General features: G+C 40.8%; 4 protein-coding genes across 6 annotated transcripts; 2 read left to right on the top strand and 2 right to left on the bottom strand.

Annotated features, from left to right (window-relative positions):
- The first annotated feature begins 1,444 nt into the window (after nt 1-1,444).
- On the top strand, nt 1,445-9,396 carry LOC5508725. Of its 3 annotated transcripts, XM_032377549.1 has the most exons (8): nt 1,445-1,532; nt 1,847-1,932; nt 2,147-2,357; nt 5,998-6,095; nt 6,540-6,725; nt 7,541-7,684; nt 8,516-8,587; nt 9,070-9,396. In XM_032377549.1, exons 2-8 carry the CDS (start codon nt 1,863-1,865, stop codon nt 9,186-9,188), a joined length of 900 nt encoding a protein of 299 aa, XP_032233440.1. In that variant the 5' UTR covers nt 1,445-1,532; nt 1,847-1,862; the 3' UTR covers nt 9,189-9,396. The 3 variants fall into 3 exon arrangements, with proteins under 3 accessions (XP_032233440.1, XP_032233441.1, XP_001629287.1); XM_032377550.2 differs by lacking the exon at nt 1,445-1,532 and having other exon boundaries at nt 1,789-1,932; XM_001629237.3 differs by lacking the exons at nt 1,445-1,532; nt 1,847-1,932; nt 2,147-2,357 and adding an exon at nt 4,286-5,180.
- A 174-nt stretch (nt 9,397-9,570) lies between these two features.
- On the bottom strand, nt 9,571-11,686 carry LOC5508708. The gene is made up of 2 exons (XM_001629260.3): nt 11,267-11,686; nt 9,571-10,321 (listed from the first exon to the last, which is right to left on the bottom strand). Exons 1-2 carry the CDS (start codon nt 11,609-11,611, stop codon nt 10,025-10,027), a joined length of 642 nt encoding a protein of 213 aa, XP_001629310.1. The 5' UTR covers nt 11,612-11,686; the 3' UTR covers nt 9,571-10,024.
- A 7,188-nt stretch (nt 11,687-18,874) lies between these two features.
- On the bottom strand, nt 18,875-20,687 carry LOC5508711 (calcium homeostasis modulator protein 5). The gene is made up of 2 exons (XM_001629261.3): nt 20,205-20,687; nt 18,875-19,314 (listed from the first exon to the last, which is right to left on the bottom strand). The coding sequence occupies exons 1-2, from the start codon at nt 20,610-20,612 to the stop codon at nt 18,898-18,900; spliced, it is 825 nt and encodes a 274-aa protein (XP_001629311.1). The 5' UTR covers nt 20,613-20,687; the 3' UTR covers nt 18,875-18,897.
- A 429-nt stretch (nt 20,688-21,116) lies between these two features.
- Nucleotides 21,117-24,598, top strand: LOC116615692 (methylmalonyl-CoA epimerase, mitochondrial). The gene is made up of 8 exons (XM_048727511.1): nt 21,117-21,227; nt 21,303-21,350; nt 21,890-21,956; nt 22,217-22,272; nt 22,697-22,756; nt 23,180-23,266; nt 23,775-23,846; nt 24,340-24,598. The coding sequence occupies exons 1-8, from the start codon at nt 21,144-21,146 to the stop codon at nt 24,418-24,420; spliced, it is 555 nt and encodes a 184-aa protein (XP_048583468.1). The 5' UTR covers nt 21,117-21,143; the 3' UTR covers nt 24,421-24,598.
- Nucleotides 24,599-25,157: the final 559 nt, after the last annotated feature.

Below are 25,157 nucleotides of genomic sequence, written 5' to 3'. Positions count from 1 at the left end.
CTTGTACGCGAAACGCGCCCACCGGCCTGCAGCCCTAATTAATTATTCATGTACGTGAAACGCGCCCGGCCTACATGAACAATTGCCAAAAGCTTATGTACGTGAAATCGATTTGGCCTACATTAGCAATCGCCAAAAGCTCATGTACGTGAAATCGATTTGGCCTACATTAGCTTTTGCCGATTGTTTATGTACGTGAGGCATTATCTGCCTGATATATAGAGACGGGGCTGGGAGGCCCGGAGGGGCGATTCGCGCCTCCCACGCCGTTTCACTGAAACCCCCCGGCCCCCCCCTAATATACAAAGTAGGTTGGCTTATATGCCTATCCTCTATTCATAATATTTAATTACATCATCACAAAATTTCAGGACTAGGCTCGTAATGGAGTCATCTGTTAAGCTCATAATATACAAAAAAGGTATTTTGGCCTTAACAGTTTGAAAGAGTTATTGATTGTAAATAGATCATTGAAAAATACTCCACGTATATCATTGACATAGTCGCATTCCACTAGGGTATGGTACTCAGCCCCAACCTTATTTTTTTCACATTTTTCACAAATCCTTAATTCATAAGGTGAATTTTTATAGCGGCCTGTTTCAATTGCTAGTTTGTGTGCCGAGACACGCAATCTAGTCATAGATTGTCGGCGTCTAAAATTAGCTTCTGATAAATATTTTTCTAATTTAAAATTTGTCTTGATCTTCCAATAAGTTCGTAGCTTTCCACTATTTTGATTTAACTGTGCCTGGGTTCTCCAAAATGTTGCATAACTTTTATATAGTACTTTCTTAATATATTTTCCTAGGGTATGAATTTGTTGGCCTTCAATATCTATTTCCTGTAGTGTCTTTAAATCACACCAAGCAAATAGGGAATTGATAAACCTTACAGGGAAATTAGATGTTGAAGAAAGGCTGATCTTCGCCGTTTCCCCCACTAAGGTGTTTTGGTTGACATCTCGTTCTACGTCACAAATGACTGGACCCGGTCCTTTCAGTTCACGGCCTTTTTTTCGAAGGTTGACCAAAATACCTCAATATTACAGATTTGAGGTATTCACGCGAACGTGTGTTTTATAGGGTCCATACGAACCACATACCATTTGGAAGATGAAAATATAAAGAATTGACAAAGTCTATAAACTCTGAAAGGTTATATGGACTTTAAACTCACCTGCCCCCCCCCCCCCCCCCCCTAACGGCCATTTCCCCTCCTCTGACAGGCCACATTACACATAGTTGCACACGATTTTGAAAACCACTCTAAAATCCCCCTCACTAATTCCAAATCTAAGAGCAAGCTGTATATAGTACAGCAGTAATAGTAGCGTTACGGACGAAACTTCACAGTAGTTTTGAGCCCCTGCTCACATTGATTGACAGGATGGGAACATCAACACATCCCATATTTGGCGTTCGTAGCTTCTCCACGTGCGTGATGTCATTTAACCACACCAAGACGAGTGTTGTTTAGCAAAAAACCCATTTCCTGACAAGTGTCTTTGGTTAATTGTTGGTTTAGTTTGGGTAAGTACTATATATATACAAATCGGCTCATCTACGTTCAACTTAACTGAGCAATATACTAAATAGTGCTTACAAATCGTAGAAAAGCATTTTCAATTACTCGAGCTCTTGAGAGAATTCAAGTTTTCCTTTGCATGCTTTTGATTTGAATTTCAATACGATCGAAAACATCTGAAAACAATAGATTTCAACAATAGAGCTCGAGTACAAATAAAAGCAAAAATATGTATAAAGCAATAGGCAAACAACAGAGAAAATCAACCAAACAATATGAGTGATTGTAAGAAACGTTTGCTTTCTTTTTTTTCTTTTAGTGCTTAGCATTTAGCAATGAAAATTCTACCGTTGGGGTTTGCATCCGTTCTCTGTGTAGTCGTTCTGACTGAGAAGGCTTCTTATGGTATGTGAATTCTTTGCTTTGGATATGTTGTTCACTAGCGTCTGTTGGCACGTGCACTGAGAACTGCTAGAGCTGGAGACTGCTTTTACACATGTCCATGTAGTTACTACTTATCTATAGTATCTAATTAGGCACTATTATTCAACCAGATCTGTCTTTTTTGAAGGAGAAAATACATGTAACTTTTTATTTTTATTTTGCATGTTTACAATAGTCCAGAGTCTCTCTTGTGAATGCACGAGTATGGGAAACGACTGCCTTCCTTCCAAAGTCTTCGTTAACAAGCGAGTAACAGAGTGCAAGTCGGATTACAACACGAGCTGTTTTGTCGTTTACCAGAGAAAGAGCTCCACCCCAGATCGGCTAAAACCTACTTATAAAGGCTGCACAACGGCAGAGAAGGGCTGTGAACGCAAAGTAAAACGGTGAGTGAAGAAGCGGGGTATGAAGGGGGATGGAGGGGGGCGTAAGGGTTTGCGGTGAGTGGTGATGCGGTTTTGTCTTAAACACGAAGGCGCGGCCGCTTCCCAGGGAAGCATCGGCTCATTTGTCAATCAACCGCCGTGGAGTGAGGATCAAATTCAAGATGGCGGCAAAAGTCAAGTACAAAATGCAGTGGGGAGAGGTTTCAAAGCGCTTCCTGATGTATAAAAATGCCAATTCTACCTTCTAGTCCGATAGAATATGTAAAAAAGAAAACTCAGTAGAAATAAAGCTACGAAACCATCGTGATTTACGCAAAAAAAAGAACGAGAAAACGCATGACCAGAAAACAACGATTTCAAACCTCGAAAAAAGGTGAGTTTTTTATGCCTAAAATGTACTTTAAAACTCAGAAAACAGGATATAAATTAGTCATCAAAAGCTTATAGGTACTTAAAGTAGCGGGGAAACTATGTTTTGCTTGAAAATGCATTTTGACTTTTGTCCACATAACTGCCGATAGAAGTAATGCAGGCCTTCTATAGAAAATATGTTACTTGTAGATCATATCTTGCTTTACTGTTGTTTCTTTTTATTTTTGCATCGCCTCGAGCTCGGACAAGATTGATTTTGGTGTGTAAAGTTTTAATTCTATTTACAAGATAAGTATAAGATGGAATTTAAGTATAAATGAAGTAAATGGTAGTTTTTTTATTGTTGGGATCTTCTGAGGAAAATAACCCTGGGTTTCCGAGGATGGGATCTTACTATCAATAACTAAATCATCAGAGAAAGCAGTCCATTATTTGTATTCTAGTAATATTCACTAAACAGTTTAGTAAATCTTTCTGAATTAATTGGGGGCCAAACTTGAATGTTGAATCTATTATATATGATTTTTAATTAATTATATGATTTCATCCTAGCTATACGCTAGAAGCAAAGTCATGGTGACATCTGAATAATCAACGAGATATATTCCTCAAGAAAAAGCAGATACATAGACATATACAGTATTACATTTTCCCTGTGATTTTAAATCATAAACATTCCTTTATAAAGGAAACATGTTCCATCACAATCAAATTGATTATGTGTTACTGATGTGTTAAGCTACCAGTCATATTTTATAAACTGCATTATAGATTATACTTTTGAATAAACCAAAATGCTTTCTCTTTTATCCATTCAGTTCAAGACTTCTCATTCTTACAGTAAAAGCAAGTGTAGATACAGGGAGGATATCCATTAAATGAAAACAGTAAAAGTCATGTCTCTATTTTGTATAATTTAACTTATAAAGTATAAAACATATGTTTGGGCAACCTCTTTATAAAACTAAGGATCCAGACCCTTTTTCGACAAATAGAAACACATAGCTAATTCAATTGTTATTATTTGTAGTCATTTGTAGTCATCATAGATTGCAAGATAAAAACGAAATACTATACAGATGCATTCTGATCCAAAAAGTAGAAAGATAGACTCAATTATAGCTCCAACGCGCACTTAGATGGATATCAGGCATTTTTTTAGTAGCCCTTCAGTTGTGTGGTGTACATAAATGTGTAAGTATACAAGCTGAGACATTGTACAAAGGGTTTTCTGCTGTTTCTGTGAGCCAGTTATGCACTATAAAAACAAATATTGAAACAAATGTTTTCTTTTATTGTATATTACTCCCTTGTTTTGTACAGACAAATAGTGAGTGTTGCATTTCATTAAGACGTAACTAAGCCCTACTTTTAACCGCAATCTGATAAATTAGCACGAGGGCACAATATGGTCTAATGACCAAGTGCTCTACAAAAAATAAAGTTGACTGCACTATACTCCCTATTCAAACTCTGTTGAGTATACTTATAAATGACAGATAGGGTGAGAGTAAGTTGACAAATTTCCTTAGCCTTTCTTTATTTTCTGGATTAAGAAGTCTGGTACTAACAGCAGGATGGCACCAGAGAAAGGACCCAAGGTAATGACTATCCCTAGATAATGTAATATCAGAGTTTAACTTGCACATTCCCTGGATGCCGCTGAAATATCTTATGAAACTGAGGTCATTTGCCGAAGCCTGATCATAGTAAACATGTATTGATCAACTAGTAAATTTGGTAAAAAGATAATAAAGATAAATCTTGACAAATTGACTTTCTGTCAAAGTAGAAGTCAATTGGGGTTCAACATCCCCTGACCTGCCCCCTTCACCAAATTTTTTTCCTGCTCAGGTAAATGTCAAAACACTTTATGGATTTTTGGTTAATTCGTAAACATATGTACAACAGCAGATAGGCGAACTTTGCATTTTTGTTTTACACCTGTTGCAGCAACAAGTAGAAATAATGGTTTCATTAGAATAAGTTTTACTGACCTTTTACACTACAGCTGTAAAGTGACTTATACATAATAAAATATATATGATGTATCTTGACTTTATACCTGATGTTTGCTGCTTATGTTTAGTTCTAATGTCCTGCTTTGTTGTGTGCTATTTCAGTACAGAACTTTCAAAAACACAGATTATTTTCTGCACTGTCTTCCTTTCCTCTTCTCCCCATTTTAGGTGCTTCTTACCAGAGTACAATGCTCTTCATTATTTCACCGAATGTCTAATTGAAATACGAATGCTACGGGCCAAGAAAAGTGCGAAGAAATGAGGCAAAATCGCTAAACGAAACATGTTTTCTAAACACGCTAAGAATGGCAAAATTTAGCTCTGCTTGCACCCCGTTGTACGCATAATCCCTTAGGATAGAGTGCTAAGCAATGACTGTGGTCATTGCGGGCCCAAGCTCACCAAAGGCTTCCCTAGGAGGGTCGGGAAGGTAAGCATACCAAAAATGGCGTCAAAGGGAAGGGCGGGAGATTTGAAATCGCGCCGTAAATGTACGAATTTTAAGACAAATATGCATTTCTCGCTGCCAAGAAAGGCTTGAAGTACAAATCAAACATATATTTTCTTTCAATTGGGAAAAAAATTATTCGTTTGATATCAAATCATTAGATTTGGGGGCATTCTTTCTTGACTGGGCTCGTAACGGTAATGGCAGCCATATTGGAATTTCTCTCCATTTGGAAAATGGGGGCGGGGCTTAGGCCCTTTTATACCGCGCCTTCGTGTTTAAATCTGGCGCAGTTTTTTTGGTTTTCCTATTTTATTCCGCGGCATTGCGGATTCTCTAGACTGCGCGGTTTACAGTTATTGACTTATTTTGACGGTTTTGCGGGTTTTAGCGTTTTTCTGTGCGGTTTTGCGGTTTTCGCACCCCCTTTTACGCCCCCCTCTGGAATGGGTTATTGTTTATGTTCTTTTTCAGTGCTTTGAATTTTAAAAAAACGAACCGCAGAGAATAAGACGATTTGTGTGTATATATAATTCACTAATAATGTTTACCGCGATTTTCAACATTTTGCGAACTGTTGTCAGCAATATTTTTAACTGCTGAACCGCTTTCTGACTTCCGTCTGTCAAACTAACATGCGACATTTGCTGCCTTTTTATTGGTCGGCGCCACATTGTTTTGTACTTCTACTGAACTTCCTTAGAATAATTCGAAAGACTGGGATTACTCTTTTTAAATCACATTTTAGCAAAGAAAATGATTTAAAATTTTAAAAATCCCTTTACCATTCCACCCGTAGATGTGGTCCCTCAAATGCTTTGAAACTCGACAACTCCGGAGGTAGATACATTTGCTGTTGTGATACGGACTACTGTAACATGGACATCAATGCGAAACGTAAGCTATCTTCAAGACTCTACTTCTAGTAAACTTCTTAAAGCTTTAAAGAATGTCGATCAACCACTCCTTTGTTATTGTTTATCATTTGAAAATACAGCGGTTTATTCGAAAGGAAACTTTAAAATAAAAATCTACGAATAAAGTCTGATATGTTATTGACGATATTCGATTGAAAATATCTTGGTTACTCGCTTATATTAGCCGATGCAAATGGATGCTTTGTTTGACTCGCCCATTTTAAACGGGAGGATGAAATTGGCGGCGTGATTGGCCTTCTTTAAACGTCCGCTACCCTAACAAGCGATTGATCTAGTAAAAACCGCAAGCTCTCATTGATTGATTGGTATTGATTGTCTTTGATCCAATAAGCTGCAATGTGTGTATTTATTGCCTCTCGCCTCTATATTATTACCCTCTAACATTTTTTTCTGATTTCCATAGGGTCCCAGCTCCCTAACAGATCTAAAGCTATCGAAAACGCGCTTGCGCCGACTACTACAACGCTGGCCAAAAATCAATACAGAACGCAGGAGGAGACAAAACAGGTGACAACTAGGCGGCCACAACCTTCAGTGGTCGCCGAGGGACTGGTGCGAAATACCGCAAATTGCTCCACAGATACTGCAGGTATGCAATTGGGTTCATTATCAAAAACTTTTGAATTCTATTCACTTTTTAGTCCCAAGCGCTGACAGAATAGGGTCTAGACCTGGGTCTTCTGGCTTAAAATAAGAAGTGTCACTGCAACTGGCTTTTTATAAAAGATCCTTGCCTCTTACACCCTTTATGGATAATGACATTTCCATAGATCTCATTTTTGCGCGCGTCTGTCCTCTAATAGCAGCGCTGTAGCAGGCCACGTAAGATTGGAGGCGGACACAATACAAAACAGTAAGAAAATATTGGGGGGGGCACAGCCACGCCCCTACTGGTCATTTCCTTATAATTTTTTTTATATTGGGGGGGGGGGCATGCCCTCAGTGCCCCACCCACTGCGCCTCTGCTACAGCTCTGAATAGCTGCACATGTGATGTCACAGCGTGTCATGAACAAAAAAGTTCAGTGACTGTTGTTTATGACACGCTGTGACGTCTTCTGTGCACTGTTAGAGGACAGACGCATAAAACAATGAGATCTATTTGTTTTATACAACAATGAAAATGTTTTCTTACGTTACAATCTAGTTTTGGGGTAGCGCGCGCCCATGCTGACGCAAAGCTTGTGTGTGTCCTCTAAAGGTTGGTTCTCACTAGGACGCAAGCGCAATCGGAAGTGCAACACAATTGAGAATGGTCAAACACAAGCGCAAGAAAATCAAGCAGTTGCGCTCTTTTGCGTTGCATTTGCGCTTACGTCCAAGTGAGAACCAACCTTAATAACACATGGGCCCTTGACCAATAAGAGCGCGCGATTTACGAGTGTCGTTGTATAAATGGTTTCAGAAGATCACAAGCACTACGTAGCCGTGACTGTGAATCACGACATACTAGCAGTGATCTTGTTGTCAGCCTCACTCCCGCTTACTGCCCTGCTACTCATCGTCGCCGCTGTTGCTATTTATATGCGCTGGAGGAAAGCAATAACAGGTGAGGACAAAGAGAAAATAGTGGAAACGACGCCTTACCTAGAAAGTCTGCGCTATTTATCTGCGCTGGAAAAGAGAGAGAACAGGTGAGGACAAAGAGAGAATAGTGGAAACGACGCCTCTTCTCTCAGGAATTCACACGAGGCATTGCGACGACGCTTCTTTATTTTGGATAATTAGTGCTGATGAGAGTTGTAGTCTAGTACCGTAGTACCCGAACTCTCACGCGGCTCAGTTACGGTCTTCTTCCTGGTGATGGGATAGTTTAGTGATGGTTATGTTTTTGATGACCCTTATTACAGTTTATGACTTTTGAGGTCATTCCCCCTTGCTTGCAGTTTGGCTATCCGACGGAGTTTTAGACTAGCAAAGGTCGCATGCGTGATCCGCACAATTGGCATCACGCTAGCCCGGTCGCAGCTCTAGATCCCACATGGATCTAAGCTGTGGTTTAAAGCACTTCGTTCGAGTCGAAGTCGCCCTGCAGTTTTTTTGCCGATGAAGTTTAACTGAGGCAAACTGGCTATGCCATGCTGACGAGTTCTAATAAGGACGAAACAGCTGTCCATGGTTGCCGAACTGCACGGGTAATAGACTGTGCTAGCGTCCCGTCTTGGCCCGACTGGTGCCAATGTGTGTATGCTAGTGTGCTTTTAAAGTCCGCTCTTTATAGCACCGTCTTGCCAGCCTCTTCCAAGCTTTTGCGCCTCAAAATAAAGCAATGTGGAGTTTCATAAGCTAAATCAGAAAATATAAACATTTCAAGCCGTATTACAAAATTTATTTCATATTTATTAAATTAATTAATAAAATATGGATTGTTTTGTTGCAGCCGTGCAGGAATTTGAAGCCGTAAAGCTGACCAAGGTCACACCCCTTCAGAGTCATAAATTCAACGCCCCTGGTAAACATAAAGTTATTCTTTTATGTCATCGACCTTATGGCTATTTCAGTAGATATTCATCCTTCACCTTTTTTATACACTTTTATAGTGTCTCCAGAAAAGTTTACGGAGGTGACCGTCCTATCTCTTAGGGTATGAAATTTCGACCAAATAATCTCTAAGGGGTTATTGAAGGATTTTTCCGATTGTTCTATCTCTAAGGGTATAAAATTCGACCAACAACCTATTCCTTACGAGGGTGTGGACGGTTTTCAAATTCTGCTATCTCTCAGGGTTGAAATATTCCTTCTACCACACCTAATTTGCTATCTCTTAGGTCTAAGAAGTTCTGTTGACCACATTTGATTTGGCCGAGGATCACCCCCTTCTGTTTTTATCGGAGTACCCCCCCTCCCGGGACTCTATCGTAAAAAAACACACATTTTTTTTTTTGTGAAAATGAGATTTATCTGTTAAGTACTTTTTTACATTTTTTTTTTCAGGCGGAATAAAACGAATGATGTCAGAGCAGAAGGTTGTTCATTTCAATCTAAACCAGCCCGACTCACCATGCGGCGCGCGAGGTGCGATGGGATCGCCAGACAGGGAATCGAACGTGTAGTGCGCATGAAAAGTAAATCATTTTTGCAACTATATCTGGCTTGACATCCAATGGTTTGTTTTGCTCACCTGCGTTTTAGTAGAAGACAATGTGAAAACCACACGTTTTTACCTGTTATCTTTGTAATGCAAATTGTGTTGGTTTATTATCGTTGTAAACGAGTTTTGGTAACTTTTGTTACCTAGATTAATATGTTACTTTCACATAACAACGGTTTCTCGTGTTTTTCCCTGTCTGTCCGACCTGGCCCACTCCGGATGCCCTAACAAAATCCTGTCTATCCGTCCGGCCGAACCTGTAGGCTGGTCGACCGAACGGCTGGCGCCGTCTTTGACCAAGTGTAGTAGCAACCAGACATTTGTGTCTTGTTTTCCTTTTCTTGTCTTGTTCTAGTATTACAGTGTCTCAATTGTTCTTAAAGTATACACCTTTTTTAAATACTTGCACTGCGTCGTGACTCGCATTACCGCATCATGGATGTATATCACAGGATTAAAAGATAGTAAGCGAAAACAAGGCCGTACAGGGGGTGGGGCACGCACCATAATATTATCAAAAAATATAAGAAAGTGACCAGTAGGGTGTGGCTGTGTTCCCGATATTTTCTTTATGTTTCTGTATCGTGCCCCCCCTCCTAACATTTCAAGGTCTGCTACGGCATTTGGAAAAAAGACGGGGATCTTGGTATGTATTCGTTAGCTATGATGCAACGATGTTTTCAACACACCAAATTCCATAAAAAAAATTCGAAAAGGCCTCCCCCAATCCGCCGGTGGGAATGGATGCTTTCTCACACTTGGTATTTTACAAAATAGCGGCTGACAGAGACCCTCGAGTCACATTTGGGTTTTGATCTCTGCGTTTGTTTCTTCTTTCCTCTCACCTATCACGTCGCCACTCCACGCCGCGGCCAGTTGCTTTTTCTCATTGAGATCTTCTTCCTTGGCATCGTCAAGGTTATTTTCGTCCAATTCCTTGGGATCTTGTGCTTTCTTGCAGAGCCTTATTACGCTGATAGCAATTGTAGCGCATACGATATACGATAGAAGCAGTATGAAAGCAACCATTTGCGACATGGCTTCCGCGTCCGCAAAGTCTTGTAAGACCGCTTCCTTAGCCTCTGTTGTGTTTGCCTAGGAATTAATAGAAAAGGTTCTAAGGTCCTGTGCATACTGGCTTATATCTTAGGAAATACTGGCAGCATATTGATGGTAAGGAGAGGGCGTAAGGGGGTGCGAAACCGCACAGAAAAACGCAAAACCGTTAAAATAAGTCAATTACTGAAAACCGCGCAGTCTATGGAAACAACAATACCGCGGAATAAAATACGAAAAGGCAAATCTTTACGCTCCCTCTGTAAGTGCCATCTAAAGAAGTTAATTTTTCCACAGAATGTTTTCTAAGTGAAGTCTTTTCGGATATCTTTCGGATGGTTTTAAAGATGCTTTTAAAGGAGCACATTGGCGTCCTGCGCAACATTCCTCTGTTTCAGTCTCGATGCGCATTGAAGACAAGGGCACACAACAAGCCCCCCTTTCACAAACACGTTAAATGGCATATTTCGTCGTTTTGATGAATATGTTTGATATGGTGGATATGTTTTGATGCCGAAAATGTCCCTTTTAAAAGTTGCTGGGAAAAAAGTTATCTGTTCCTTTTTCCCAGGAGGGACCAATCCTTTTTTTTTTCAGCCAGCATTGGTTGGTAATTGTTTTTCCCAGCCATAGCAGTGGTAGGAATTTTAGCATATGAATAATTGCTCGTATAACCGATCGGGACGATTTTTTTCCAAAAAATATTCCCAGCACAACTAATTCGAATCCACAAATTTGCCAGCAGAACCATTCGGGACGGTTTTTTTCCCAGCAACCGAGGAGTCTAACATCTTCCCAGCCAGCAAAAAAAAAAAAACGCTTTTAGTGTCCACGCACGCCTTCGTTTGGGGACTACTCGATACCTAGTTTTCGCCAAAAAAAACAACATACTACTTTAATCGATTTTAGCCGCAGGCAAAGGAAAAAGATTTGTACCAACGATGAGATAAGATAAGTAACTCAATATTTTGTAGTGCTATTTACCTTAGCCATTGCTATATCTTTAGGCCCCAACGTTGCGCACACGTAATACGTTGTGTCAATAAAAGCGTACATCAGCCACGAAACAGGCAGGAGAATGTTTAGAAAACTCGACTTTCTCGCCCACAAAGCAAGACAAAACAAGACTGCGGCGGGAATGAACAAGTACATGTAGCCATAGGCCTTGTAGTGAACAGAGGGGCATTTAAAGTTGACGCTAGCAAAGAACTCTTTGGCGACGTGGATTTCAAGCCCCGTAACTGCTTCGATTGTGCTTCCGAGGTGAGGAACCGCCTCTGCGCCAAAATAACTCGCAAAAGCACCCCCCAACAGTTTTGTGGCGGACATTCTGAATAATGTTGGTGGCTTGCTGAGTGTTGAGGTTGGAAAGATCAATGAAGGTTGTGCCTGCTATATGGACGAATAAATCACATGGGAACTACGCATGACCAATGATCGTATGTTGAATTAATGAAGCACAATGGTTGAATAAGTGGTAGGCGCTTTTCAGCAATATGTAATTGTTATATAAAGTGTAACAGCCATAAGCCAGTACAAAAGAGAACAATGAAATTACAGTGTATTAGTACTGAATAAACTAAATAGTGTTTCACGGGTTTTTGAAAACCACTCTGTTAATCATCTAAATAAAATTCAATTCTATTTATTGCAACGTTTATGGATTCATAGTGGCACCTAGCCATGAATAAATACTTGCAGGAATGCGGAATTTATGGATGATATCCGTTGTGTCTATGTATTGACAAAACGTTGATGTCAACCCAGGGGCGGATCTAGCTTTTTTCTAAAGAGGGAGGGGGGGGGGGGGAGGTTGTTCATTGACAAAGGGGGGAGGGTGTATTTTTTTGTTACATATGGCTTTCTAGCAGCCCAAATGAGGTTTTAAACCCCCGAAACCCTCCCCTATATCCGCTACTGCAACCGGCTTTACATGTTGGCTTGTCGCGTAGTTGTCGATCGACTACGTATTTCTGCGACCATTTATTCATGAGAATCCTAGCGCCAAACCACAGAAAGACCACATAAAGTTTACGGATGATCGATCCAGCAATCCGACATATAGTGGAAGAAAATGGTGCAGCATCGTTCAAATTTGTGGAACATTTTTGAAATTTGTCACCTAGATATAGAATCTTGCACTGAGCAATTCTGGATATGGACCCACCTCCAAAAATATATACTTACAGCTTTATAGAGGTGGAATTAATTTCCCTAAAAACCTGAATTAAACCAATACGTTTCATGTTACGGTCACAAAACTTAACCCAGTGATGGATATTAACATAAACTACAGTTTAACGAAAAAATAAACCACGCCCCCTTGATACTTACAGTCTTAGGGGTGGAACATTTTTTTCCTTTAATCAGCATTAAATTCAATACTATTTATTGTAAAACTTACAAACTCCACAATATTGTCATACTCTTTACAAAACTTCATTCGAGATATGGACCCACCCCCAGATGTGAGTACTTACAGTTATACTAGAGATGATACGAAAGAGGCATATTGCTTAGAGTGCCCTTCAATATATACTTAGAGCTTAGAATCCATATACTAATTTATAATGGTATGTAGCAAGATATTCCCAACCGTATAGCCACGCCCCTATTGTACTTACAATTATACTAGAGATGGCACGAAGGAGGTAATCGCATATATAGTTTGCCTTTCAATACGAGATATGAGCTACAAATCCAGATGCTTACTTGTATTGGTATATTACCGGATATAATCAATTGCATTACCACGCCCCTATGGTATTTACAGTTATACTAGAGATGACGGGAATGGAGGCATATTGTCGCTTTTCCACCTTTTTGTGCCTTCCTATACGCATTTCAAGCTAAAAATCAATATACTCGCCGATATCAGTATATTGCAGGGTGTAGTTAAATGTATAACCATGTCCTTACTTACAGCGTACTTATAGCTCTTCTAGAGATGGCACGAATGGAGTTTATAGAAAGAACGTCCTTCCATTCGAACTGCACGTGACAATTGTACATACTAACACAGTTTCACAAATGTTTGGTCTATCAAAATACAAACAACGTGCAGGGCATTGCCCATATGGCATTGACAGTTCTAGATGAGATAAAACAAATTGAACCTTTTTTTAAAAAAAGCTGGGAAGCTGAAATTAATTGACTGTTGCATTTAAAATAATCATTAGGTTCACCGCAACAACAATAATAAACGAAGAATATGCAATATACTGAAGAATAGTTTACTGGGGTGAGGTCCCATAAACATGTGGGTTGTTCAACCCACATGCTCAACATCTGTTCCCGTGTCCACCGGAGAAGCACTGTTGATACATAAAAAAAAAAAAACGTTCCAGTAAGCCGTTTAGTTTTTTAGTTTACAGAACCCAATTAAATTTTTACCTGTCTCTGTTTCATTGCCACTCACAGTCCCCACCACACCTGCACAGAGCAGTGCATTTAAGCCCCGTCTTGATGCATCTCCTTTTGCAGCCTTTATCGGGCTGGCAGCCGCACTTTACTTTACTTTACTTTGGGTTGACATTGGAGGGAGCAGGCTCCAAAGAGGACGCCAGGTGCCATTGTCGGAGGATTCCCAGCCCCAATCGGCCGGACAGGCTGCACCACGAGAGACTGCGCCCGGCAAAAGCTAGCCTAGTATGCCGCTCTCTTTTAGTGCTGTAGAAGGGCGCGAATGTAGACGTGGGTTTCCTCTCGCGGGATAGGCGGGATCTCCTCGCAACCATCTCCTTCCGGGTGTCGTTCACCGAGGAGAGCTGGCACATCTTGGAGTAGAGGAGGACAAAAAATCATTCAAGGGCGCCCATGCTTGCCAGAACTGTTTCCTTGTTCGGAAAGTCCGATAAGGCAGTCAATGCCGATGATACCTCTGGGAACGCCTCCCAGACATTCCACGCACTCGTTTTACCTTTTCCACGAAAGAACGAGGTCTGGTCACATACATAAAAGTTTGAGTGAAGACATTATCAAAGGCAGTTCTGAATTAATTGATCATGGAACAAGTCAAATAAAATAATCGATGATGCACGTTCCTAATCAATAGTCTTGAAACAAATACGTCCTAGGCCCTATAGCTTAATAATAGCCAGTACTTTGCGAAAATACTAAAAAGTGATATTAATAATTCATAAGGTACGAAAAAAACCCCGACGATTTTGATTTCGAAAAAGATCTGTGTCTTTTTACAACTAGCACATACAGTATGCATGCTTGGTATTTCAACTTTTTACAATGAAGTTATGCCTTTTTTCTGCATTTGATTTGTACTGGGAGTGGCTCTTCCTACCGTTACGACTGGCAGGTTGATAGGGCTCCATTTTTTAATATGCAGTGCTCCGATTACTCTCTCAACACCTCCCTCGCCATTTATTATTCACCACACTTGCATCCGGAGAAGTCCAATTCACAGCTAATGATAACAATTATCTTATTTCTGATAGCACTGTAAGTACACTTGTGACATCGTGGTATTATATACGCAACAAGATCACTCCTGTCGAACAACAGTTCTGTGCTTTTATTGATCATTATGAGCGTGCTATATGTATGTTATATTTTACGCTTATGCTGTCTCTAGTATAACTGTAAGTGCCATATGGGCGTGGTTATACGCTCGACTATATCCTGCAATATACCAATATAATTAAATATGTGGATTTGTAGCTCGCAGTTCGTATTGAAAGGCACTCTATATAAGCGATTTACCTCCTTCATGTAATCTCTAGTATAACTGTAAGTACAATAGGGGCGTGGCTATACGGTTAGGAATATCTTGCAATATACCATTATGGGTTAGTATATGGAATCTTAGCTCTCAGTTTGTATTGAAAAGGCACTCTATATAAGCAATTTGCCTCTCATCTCTAGTATAACTGTACTTACATCTGGGCGTGGGTCCATATCTCGAATGAAGTTTTGTAAAGGGTATAACAATTATGTGGAGTTTGAAAGTTGTACAATAAATGGTATTGGGTTTAATGCTGCTTGAAGGAATAATTTATTCCACCCCTAAAACTGTAAGTATCAAGGGGGCGTGGTTTATTTTTTCATCAAACTGTAGTTCATGTTAATATCCATCACTGGGTTAAGTTTTGTGATCGTAACATGAAAAGTATTGGTTTTATTCAGGTTTTCAGGGAAATTGCTTCCACCTCTATAAAACTGTAAGTATAGAGTTTTGGGGGTGAGTCCATATCCAGAATTGCTCAGTGTGAGTTTCTCTATCACTGTGCCAAATTTCATAAATGTTCCATAAATTTGAACGATCCGCCACTTTATATGCACCATTTTCTTGCACTGATAACCTCCTCCCCCAGGCGTCTCGTGACAGCTCTCTGTTGTCAAACATTCTCTGTTAGAACTTGTCCCTGTTTATAGCCATCACAACCTCGCTCCATACAAGCCCACAGACACGTCGATTTGCCGATTTCGAGTGTTTACCAGGCTTCGAGGCGAGCGGCAATTCAAAAGTGAAGTCATTTACTGACAGGCCGCTCAGCCGATAGAAGCCTGGGAACGAGCCTAAATCCGACGATCATCGAGTGACACAAAAGAGTTAAAAAGGGCTGATCATTCCGTAAACAAGGTGTTTGAGAAAGGAATAGTGTGTTTGACTGGAACATGGCTTGACAACACCATTTTGGATTCCATTATTCATCTACCTGATTTTATATGCTTAAAAGTGACCTTGTCAGCCACTCCTTTGTTATTGTTTTCATTAAATATTGGAAGTTAGATAATGTGTAAAATTCTTAAGATAACCATCTTAAAACAAAATTTAATACTTTATTTACCAAATTCAATCGAAAATATCGCATTGGCTTCACCAAATCCGCCGATGGAAATGGATGCTTTTTCACACTTGCTACTTTGCTAGGATGACAAAATGGCGGCTTACAAAGGCTGTTAGAGAAAGGACAGAGATGTGCTCTACGGCGGTGTCTGTGCCAGGGGCGGATACAGGGGGGATTGATTGGGTGGATATCTACCCCCCTTTTTGAGCAATACTACGGAGAAGGTCCTGTCCATGTGCCACCGCCTGCCTTACTTTGCTGACGCGGCAAATTCAATTCAGCTTGAAGTATTGTTAGATCTATGTGACGTACCAATTTCGAAATTCTGGATCCGCCCCAGTGTGCGTACCCCCTATTTCGAAATCCTGGATCCGCCCCAGTGTGCGTACATTAACTCTCGCTACCCATGCACGAAACTTACAAATTTTGAGGATGCCGATATATAGTCACTTCGGATTTTAGTTATACCTCAACACCTTCCAAGATCTGTTTAAAATATTATTCTGGTTGGTGCAATTTACCATACTCCCTCCTCCAGTGCTGAGACTAGATGTCGACTTGTGAAACATATCGAACGTAACACTTTAACTTTACTCGAAAATCACCCAGACAGCATTATTTCTGTTAAAGGAGATTTTATTCCTGCAAGCACTGGTCTCAACGAGTCGTTTGTCAAACACAAAACTGGGTTAAGTCAAATTGTGAAGGGACAAGAGACACAGACACCCTTGACTGGTATTTAAAAAATAGACCCAAGCTCCTTAAACCACCTGTTCGACTGTCGAAGATAGGCCGCAGCGAGTATCATGCTGTTTTGATTAAACCTTGCTTTGACACTGTGTCCAAAAGCAACCAAGAAAATCATCTGGAAGCAGGACGCGTGACAGCTGCCTGAGTGCCTTTGGCAGATTGATGACCACGTTTGACTGGAGTTATATAGTTATATAACTCCAGTCAAACGTGGTCATCAATCTGCCAAAGGCAGAAGAGTCATCTCGACATCAGACCTCAGCATTAAAATCTGCCATTGATATCTACCTCCCTCTGAACAGAGTCAAGTTATGCACAACTAACAAGACTTGGGCCACACCTCACAAGGACTTTCCTGAGTTTAGAGAAATAAGGGATCGTGTGCAGAGGACCTGCAGATCCTTTAAAATCATTGTTTTACAAGAACAGAGTCTCTGCCCTGCAAGACACTAACATCTCTAATTGGTGGAAAAGTGTAAATAAAAAAGACCTCGGCGGAAATGGTAGACACATCAGTGGTGGCACCAAATGATAGGCAATAGAACGTCCTCGATCATGGTCCTGTGTGGGAAGTTCAACCAGTTCCTCTTATCGCTTACGTCAAACTTTGCTCCGCTTCAACCCCACGAGTTACCAATCGACCCAGTCCCCTTTGAGTAACTCGCGTCCACCAGGAGTGTCTACAAAGCTCTGCGAAGTATAAAGACCAAGAAGTCTGCTTGTCCCGACGCTGTTCCGATTGTCATCTGGTGAGAGTTCGCGTCTGAGCTCGCACCGATCGTCAGTGATCTTTTTCATAGCTGGAGGAAGGCTTCCTGTTTGACTGCGTAAAGGAATCTATCGCACATCCAGTTCCCAAGTGCTTACCGCCCAAGTCAATCACCAATGACTTACGTCCCTTGACGTTAACATCACATTTAGCCAAAGTCTTAGAAGAAATTACTTTAGAATCCTGGTTTAAGTAGGTAGTTGATCAACTTGATCAGTTTTCATTGAAAGGAAAATCAACTACCCATGCGTTAGTATTTTCCTTGCATAACATTCTCGCAAATCTAGATAGAGTAGAAAACTACGGGTGGCCTAGTGTGTTAGCGCGTCGGCCTCTCACCGCTGTGGCCCAGGTTCGAATCCTGGCTCAAACTGGGGATTTATTCTGGGTTCCTGCCTTGATTCGAATTTGTGTCACAAGTGAGTTGCAGTTATTCTCCTGTGTTTCCAGTCTTCTCGGGTAAGGACACTAAACCGGAGGTCCTGTCTCTTCAAGCTGCACTACACTAACCTGAACCGAAGGGACGTAATAGGACCACTGGGGACGCAATAAACCCTCTGGCAGTGACCACCCTCAGTTACAGTGCTTACAATGCTTACGAGGGTCATATGTTAGAAAACTGTGTATTGGGATATTTTGCCACCCTCCGTAACCAAGGATTATTGTATTGTATATAATCTTTTTCGCAGATTTCTCTGCGAAGGTGTTTGTCCTGGTCGACCACAATGTTATGTGCGAGCTTGACATGCTTGGCGTTAACAAATATCTGTCACGTTGGGTGGGTGGCTTTCTCACTAATAGACCTCAAAAAGTGTCAATTAACGGCACGATTTCGACATCTGTACGACCTGGGGCAAGCATGTTGAATTTAGTGTTGATAAAGCTAACAGGGGACTACACACACTCAGCGGCTACTCAAAGAAGAGTTAATATCTCTTTTAATGGCCTTGTTTATATATATCGCTCACTTATTAGATCCGTGCTAGAATATACATCGCCTGTTTGGGCTTCTTTCCCTTCTTCCTTCCTTCCTTCCTTCCTTCCTTCCTTCCTTCCTTCCTTCCTTCCTTCCTTCCTTCCTTCCTTCCTTCCTTCCTTCCTTCCTTCCTTCCTCCCTCCCTCCCTCCCTCCCTCCCTCCCTCCCTCCCTCCCTCCCTCCCTCCCTCCCTCCCTCTCCTTCCTTCCTTCCTTCCTTCCTTCCTTCCTTCCTTCCTTCCTTCCTTCCTTCCTTCCTTCCTTCCTTCCTTCCTTCCTTCCTTCCTTCCTTCCTTTATTTGTCTGATAGTCTTTGATCAGCTCGGAGAGACCCTCCTAGGTAGTTTCGCTTCGTCTTTTTTGTACTCCCCCATGACATGTCCGCCATGCGCTGGGTATAAATCGGCCAATCGACTGATCCCATCCTTGATCAACTTTGAGAGATCCTCTTCCTTGGCATCTTTAAGGATATCATCGACCAACCCCTTGGCTCTCCCCTTGATCAAGGGCGTTAGGCCTTCGTGGAAGAGCTTCGTGGCGTAGTCTGCCTCTTCCTTGTGCAAGTCGTCTTTGTTAATGACAGGATCTACCTTCTTACAGAGCCTTATAATGGTGATAGCAATTGTAGCGCACGCGATGAGCGATAGAAGCAGAATGAAAGCAACCATCTGCGACATGGCTTCTGCGTTCAAGAAGTCTTGTGAGACCGCTTCCTTTGCTGCTGTTGTGATTGCCTTGTAATACAAAAGGACAATACATTAGTTTTTATAACTAGCTTACCGATCCGGTATGTGTGCTGTCGTTGTAAATTGTTACTTGCGGTTAGTAAATGAGAAGGCCCGATTTCTAGCTCGGTCATTGATAAATTTTTATTGCTGTCGCAGCGATGTCGCTCAAAGCGGCTTACCAGCAGTTCAACTTATCAATGAAAAGCTGGGTTACTGCATGAAGCACTGGAAAATGCGATGAGCGGTAAGAAGGCTGGTCACATTGCAAAGTGAGACCAGCATCCCCCGCGCGCGTAGTTTATTTTAAGGCCCGCTTTTCATTGATTGAGAACTGCTGTTTCCGGTCGGTCGCTTCAGGCGACCTCGCTGCGACAAAATCTGAAACAAAGAGTGTGAAACAAATACTCATCCAAGAGATAACAGTTTTCAAACTATTCCTTGCATGAACTTTTTCTAGCAAATGTTAAAGCATTTATCATGCTTTCCACCATGAATCGTGGACTTTCAATGCTTTTTTCAATTGATTCAAACATGGATAAAGGGGTTTTTACGGACCTCCTTGGTCACTAAGGTAACGGTATGCATACTCTTGGAGGCCAATATGCTAAATAATGCTGTGCTGAAAGCGTGGAATAATAGATAGAAGTAATGCACAAATCAATCCGGATAAGCCTCCTTTATACCTACCAAGCCAAATACAAGGAAACGGCATTTGCTTATAATTTACAAAACTTTGGAAATAATAATAATTTACAAAACTTTGAAAATAATAATAAGCTTTATCCGCAGGCGAAACAATATAATGACTAGTATTATTTAGGGAGGAGGCAAAGGATCCTCTATCCCTCTCTTTATTTCAACTAAGAGGGTTCGTAAACAAAAAGTAAAACTATTACCTTGGCCATCGCTATATCTTTTGGCCCCAAAACTGCGCACACGTAAAACTGCGTGTCAACAAAAGCAATCACCAACCACGAGATGGGCAGCAGGATTCCGAGAAAGATCGGCTTTCTTGCCCTGTACCACGCGCCTCGAACCTTCTTCCTTCTGGGACAACAGCTGGTGAGGCACGCCCAAAAAGAGTCCGATGCCATGAGAGAGAGACAAAGCAAAACTGCGGCGGGAATAAACAAGTACATATAACCATAGGCCTTGTAGTGAACAGAGGGGCATTTAAAGGTGACACTAGCGAAGAACTCTTTGGCGCCGTAGACTACAAGCCCGATGATTGTGCTCTTAAGGGGGACCTCCGCGGAGCCAAGAAAACTCGCGAGTTGGGTCCATAGCTGTTGTATGGCAGACATATGAAAGAATTATATCGGCGGTTTATGCCGGGTGGTTATGCACGGAATGAAGGCTGTGCCGGCGATGTGCACGAATGAATCACATGGGAACTAATGCGTGACTAATGATCGTATATTGTATCCACTTTGCGTGACCGGGCTGAAGGCGAGGGAAAAGGTCAAAACATTAGTGCTTTTTAGGGACCCCATTTCTTATAAAGGTTGGGGGGTTACGGGTCATATTCCACAACATATTTTGGAAGGTGATAGGAGGTGGGGGGACATACCCCAACCCCTTCCCTGTACCCGATTTCACCGAGGTGGTTTTTGAGACGCTGCATCCCCCCTTCCCCCCGCCCTCATGACACAGTTATGAGTTGAAAAATAGAGGATTTTCAGTTCATTATAAGAATTTAGCTTAGCAAACTCTGTTCCTCCTGCACTAGTAAAATCGATCATTGGTCGGTATTTGTGATGGGCCTCCTGTGGCGGCGCAATAAAGATTCTCATCTCCAGTCTCCGCGCATCGTTCGTTCTCGTAAAACGAAAACGATGGCTTCCAGGGCACTTTTCTTTGCACGCATTATCAGATCGCCTATTTCTTCGCGATTTAACCTGTTTAGACTCCCTCTAAAAGTGAGAATGGATTCTTTGATTATGTATCGTCCTGTCTTGGTGTGCATTTTAATGCTTTTATTCCCGATCTTGTAGGATTTGAGGTCGATTTCGTGTTCTTCTGCCCTCAGCTGTCATCATAAGGTACGATGTAGTCAGATATTTTAACCTTTTACTTTTATGCACTGTCCATTTGCCTGAATCTTAACTTTATTTAAAAGCACAGAACTAAATGGTTATATAAGGGGTTTTATTTCTTGTCATAAGTGCTACATAATAACGTCATTATCATAAAAGCGGTGTTTTTTAGTGGGAGGGGAGGGAAGGGGGAAGGGGGGAGGGGGGGCTCTTCAGTTGAGCCAGTTGTTCACGGTAACTGGTTTTCAGGACATTCGTCTGAACCAGCAATATCAACAAAGAAAATATTTTTAGACCTGAAGGAAATGGGTGATCATTATCATAAAAGCGGTGTTTTTTAGTGGGAGGGGAGGGAAGGGGGAAGGGGGGGCTCTTCAGTTGAGCCAGTTGTTCACGGTAACTGGTTTTCAGGACATTCGTCTGAACCAGCAATATCAACAAAGAAAATATTTTTAGACCTGAAAGAAATGGGTGATTTAAAAAAAAAAAGCCCACTCCCCTTTTGTTTTTTATTTTAATCCCAGCACCCTCTTTTTACTCTGCAGGAGTCAAATGATAAGCTTTGGCAAATAGGAAGACTGAACCATGTGGCCATTGCTGTGCCTGATCTAGGTAAAGTCATTCACATCTTTTATTACTTAATTATGTACTCATACTAAGAGTTACATTTTTCTTGACAATGAAGAAGAGAAACAGATTGGAGGCCCACTGTTTTCTGGTATTCTAGATCTATGTTAGCCTGTTAACAGCCATTTTCTCTCAAACTTCTTCGGTCTTAAAATTGTTATTTTTCTACACTTATCTCTGATTACTTATCTCTGATTATGCAATCTTTGTGATCATTTATAACCAGTTGTCCTGTTATTTTACAGAAAAAGCTACACATCTTTACAAAACTGTATTTGGTGCAAAAGTCAGTGAGTCTCAGGTAATATCAAGTTGCTAAGTTTACATTTTAAAACAACATTCAGACGCATTATTGGTATCTTTCAGTACACATTTGATGTGTCCTTCAGTTATACATCTGTGGTACCTGCCAGTACACATTTGTAGAGTATTTCAGATTCATGGTGTCTTCCAGTAAACATTTGTGGTATCTTTCAGAACACATTAGTGGTATCTTGCAGTACACATTTGTAATAGCATAATTCAAGGATGCCAACCCTCCAGCTTTCGGCCAGAGTCTCCCCCCGTAACCTGCCTCCGCCCAGTCCCCCCCCCCCCAAAAAAAAAAACCTCCAGCTTTTCAAAGTCTAGGGGTCTGATAATTTAAAATTGAAAATAGTGACTCAATCCCTTTAATCCCTTTTATCCAACTTCATGTATGTATCGACTGTTTCTGATCAAAACAGGACCTTCCTGAACATGGAGTAACCACAGTATTTGTAAACCTTGGCAACACCAAGATTGAGGTACCAATAGTACATGCATTTCAGCATAATTTTTTGGTGGACAGTGGTAAACACTAGGGAAATACAGAGTCTGAGGTTGAGGAATACACAGGAAAATATAACTGCGACTTCAAAAATAACCTGCTGAAAAGTCTGCGATTCAAAGGTTTCAATGAATTTTGTTGCTTTAAAAAATATCAAGAGTCATTGGCTACAGGGAGGAGTGTGTAATTAACTATTTTTAAAGACTTACGCAGATATTTCTGTACAACATTTTAAGTATCAGTCTATTATCTTTAAGAGATTCAAATAGTCTGCTGTATCTACATAAACATTTGCAATTATGATATCCCAAAACCAACAGCTTACAGTTTACACTTGATAAAGGGAATGTGCTATTATCATGTGACTATTGATTTTAATGCATTTTGTTTTTCTTTTCAGCTGCTGCACCCATTTGGAGACAAGAGTCCTATCAGTGGATTTCTAAAGAAGAATGCAAATGGAGGAATTCATCATGTTTGTATTGAGGTAATTTTAGAAAGTAAATAGTGCTTCAATAAAAACAAAAAGACAATTAAAAAGCAGCAGAGTAAGGTTCTGCATATGCCAGTTAATGACAGGGCTGTAATAAAAATCGACATAATCACTGGTTGGGGAACACGAGACAAAAGACATAAGAAAACTGAGGGGACGCAATCACACTCCTATTAGTCATTTCTTTATAATTTTAGAAAGAGACTGGGGGAGGGAATGTCCCCCCTGGCTCCTATAAACATTATGGCCCTGAATTTGTAATTGTAATATTGTGATCCCTTTATTTTAAACAATCACCACTTCTCTAGGGATGTTCATCATGTTATCCTAATGACTTTGAATAGTGTAAACCATTCAAGATCATTTGTCAAGAGAATGTACCAAAGCATAAACATAGTATTTATAACATTAAGTTTTATCACAGAATCTTTTATCCCAGAATAAATTTCTCTCATCAATACAAATAATAATTACCTGATAATTCCATTTGATTATTTACCAGGTCAAGAACATTGGTGAAGCTGTGAAAGATCTTAAGGCTCATAATGTGCGATCCCTGGACCCTGAACCAAAGGTAGAATTTACCCATTTAGGGGATTAGGGGTATTATAGCAAAAGCAACAGGGTGGCAACTCAGGAACATCTGCCTTCCATCTGCACCTTCACTACCCCGTACAGCCCAACTCCACTTAGCACTATCCCCTCAATCCCCCCACCCCCTTCTCAACCTTCCACCAACCTCTACCCATGCTACAACCACTATCCCCCTTTTGTGCCTTTCCCTTTTTCAAAAACTATTACACAAACATTTTATTTTATTCTCATGATAGAATGATAGGAAAATGGTACAGGCTAGGAGTATTCAAATAGCCTGCCTAATGGGCAAATACCCCCTTCTCACAATGCAACAAAGGCCTGTGTCTGCACATTGCCAAATTATCAACTTTTTAACTTTCCTGCCATCTATTCAACCAACATTTCACATCATCAATGCAAATTGTACCTAAAGGTTGTCTGCTAAATACGTTTTGAATGTTTGAATATATATTTACATTTTAAATTCTTAGATTGGAGCTCATGGGAAGCCTGTGGTATTTCTTCACCCAAAAGACTGTGGAGGAGTCTTAGTAGAGTTAGAGGAAGAATAGAAAATGAATAAGTGTTGGTTAGATTTCCTGAAGATTATTCTAGATGTGCTTAGATATGGAAAAACAACAAGAGACTTTTCTTGTTTATAGAAAAATTTGAACTGCAGAACTGCATAGATAATGTATACTAAACACATAAGCTATTTTAAGTTATAAATAAATTATATAATAAACTCTATTATTGTTTTTTTCATAAATTTATTAGTTGGAAGGGTGGGGAAGTTTTTATCTTTCTCTCCCTATGCTAACATTTTTGATTTACCAGTTGATATCTGGTTATGCCCTACCACTAATGAAGCATAAACAGAGCCATAACGGGCCACGTAAGATTTGGGAGGCACAGCCACGCCCCTTCTGGTCATTTCCTTATATTTTTTTCCAATGTTAGGGGGGGGGGGCACATGCCCCTAGTGCCCCACCCCTTGCTACGGCCCTGGGGGGGGGGCTAAGTGTTGCCAATAATCCCCTTCATATCAATGTGAGGTTCCCCATTTACAGGTGCATAGCCAGAATAAAAATACCTTAGGCCCAATTTTGACCCCTACGACGAGCATCTCTATCAGGTCGACATGGGAAGAAACCCCCACTCGGGGTGCCAACATAACTCACTATTACAACATAAACCAGAAGCATTCAAATTTTACTATGCACTATGTAAACATGCCTCCGGATTTCCTGTATTTAACCACTGGGCATTGTTTGTTGGTGGGGCTGTGGTTTTATGCTTTACTCGCCTG

This window comes from Nematostella vectensis, chromosome 5, assembly GCF_932526225.1.
Source record: "Nematostella vectensis chromosome 5, jaNemVect1.1, whole genome shotgun sequence".
Taxonomy (NCBI): Eukaryota; Metazoa; Cnidaria; class Anthozoa; order Actiniaria; family Edwardsiidae; genus Nematostella; species Nematostella vectensis.
The sequence above is the reverse complement of the archived record's forward strand: the minus strand, read 5'-3'. Positions and strand labels throughout refer to the sequence as shown.

Excerpts from the sequence above, each read along its gene's own strand:
- LOC5508711 (XM_001629261.3), bottom strand. The coding sequence starts at position 20,612 with ATGTCTGCCATACAACAGCTATGGACCCAACTCGCGAGTTTTCTTGGC. Across the intron at positions 19,315-20,204 it reads AAGATATAGCGATGGCCAAG|GCAATCACAACAGCAGCAAA; the intron begins GTAATAGTTTTA and ends TTGTATTACAAG.
- LOC5508725 (XM_032377549.1), top strand. The coding sequence starts at position 1,863 with ATGAAAATTCTACCGTTGGGGTTTGCATCCGTTCTCTGTGTAGTCGTT. Across the intron at positions 2,358-5,997 it reads TGTGAACGCAAAGTAAAACG|ATGTGGTCCCTCAAATGCTT; the intron begins GTGAGTGAAGAA and ends TTCCACCCGTAG. Across the intron at positions 6,726-7,540 it reads TTGCTCCACAGATACTGCAG|AAGATCACAAGCACTACGTA; the intron begins GTATGCAATTGG and ends AAATGGTTTCAG.
- LOC116615692 (XM_048727511.1), top strand. The coding sequence starts at position 21,144 with ATGGCTTCCAGGGCACTTTTCTTTGCACGCATTATCAGATCGCCTATT. Across the intron at positions 21,351-21,889 it reads CCCTCAGCTGTCATCATAAG|GAGTCAAATGATAAGCTTTG; the intron begins GTACGATGTAGT and ends TTTACTCTGCAG. Across the intron at positions 23,847-24,339 it reads CCCTGGACCCTGAACCAAAG|ATTGGAGCTCATGGGAAGCC; the intron begins GTAGAATTTACC and ends TTAAATTCTTAG.
- LOC5508708 (XM_001629260.3), bottom strand. The coding sequence starts at position 11,611 with ATGTCCGCCACAAAACTGTTGGGGGGTGCTTTTGCGAGTTATTTTGGC. Across the intron at positions 10,322-11,266 it reads AAGATATAGCAATGGCTAAG|GCAAACACAACAGAGGCTAA; the intron begins GTAAATAGCACT and ends ATTAATTCCTAG.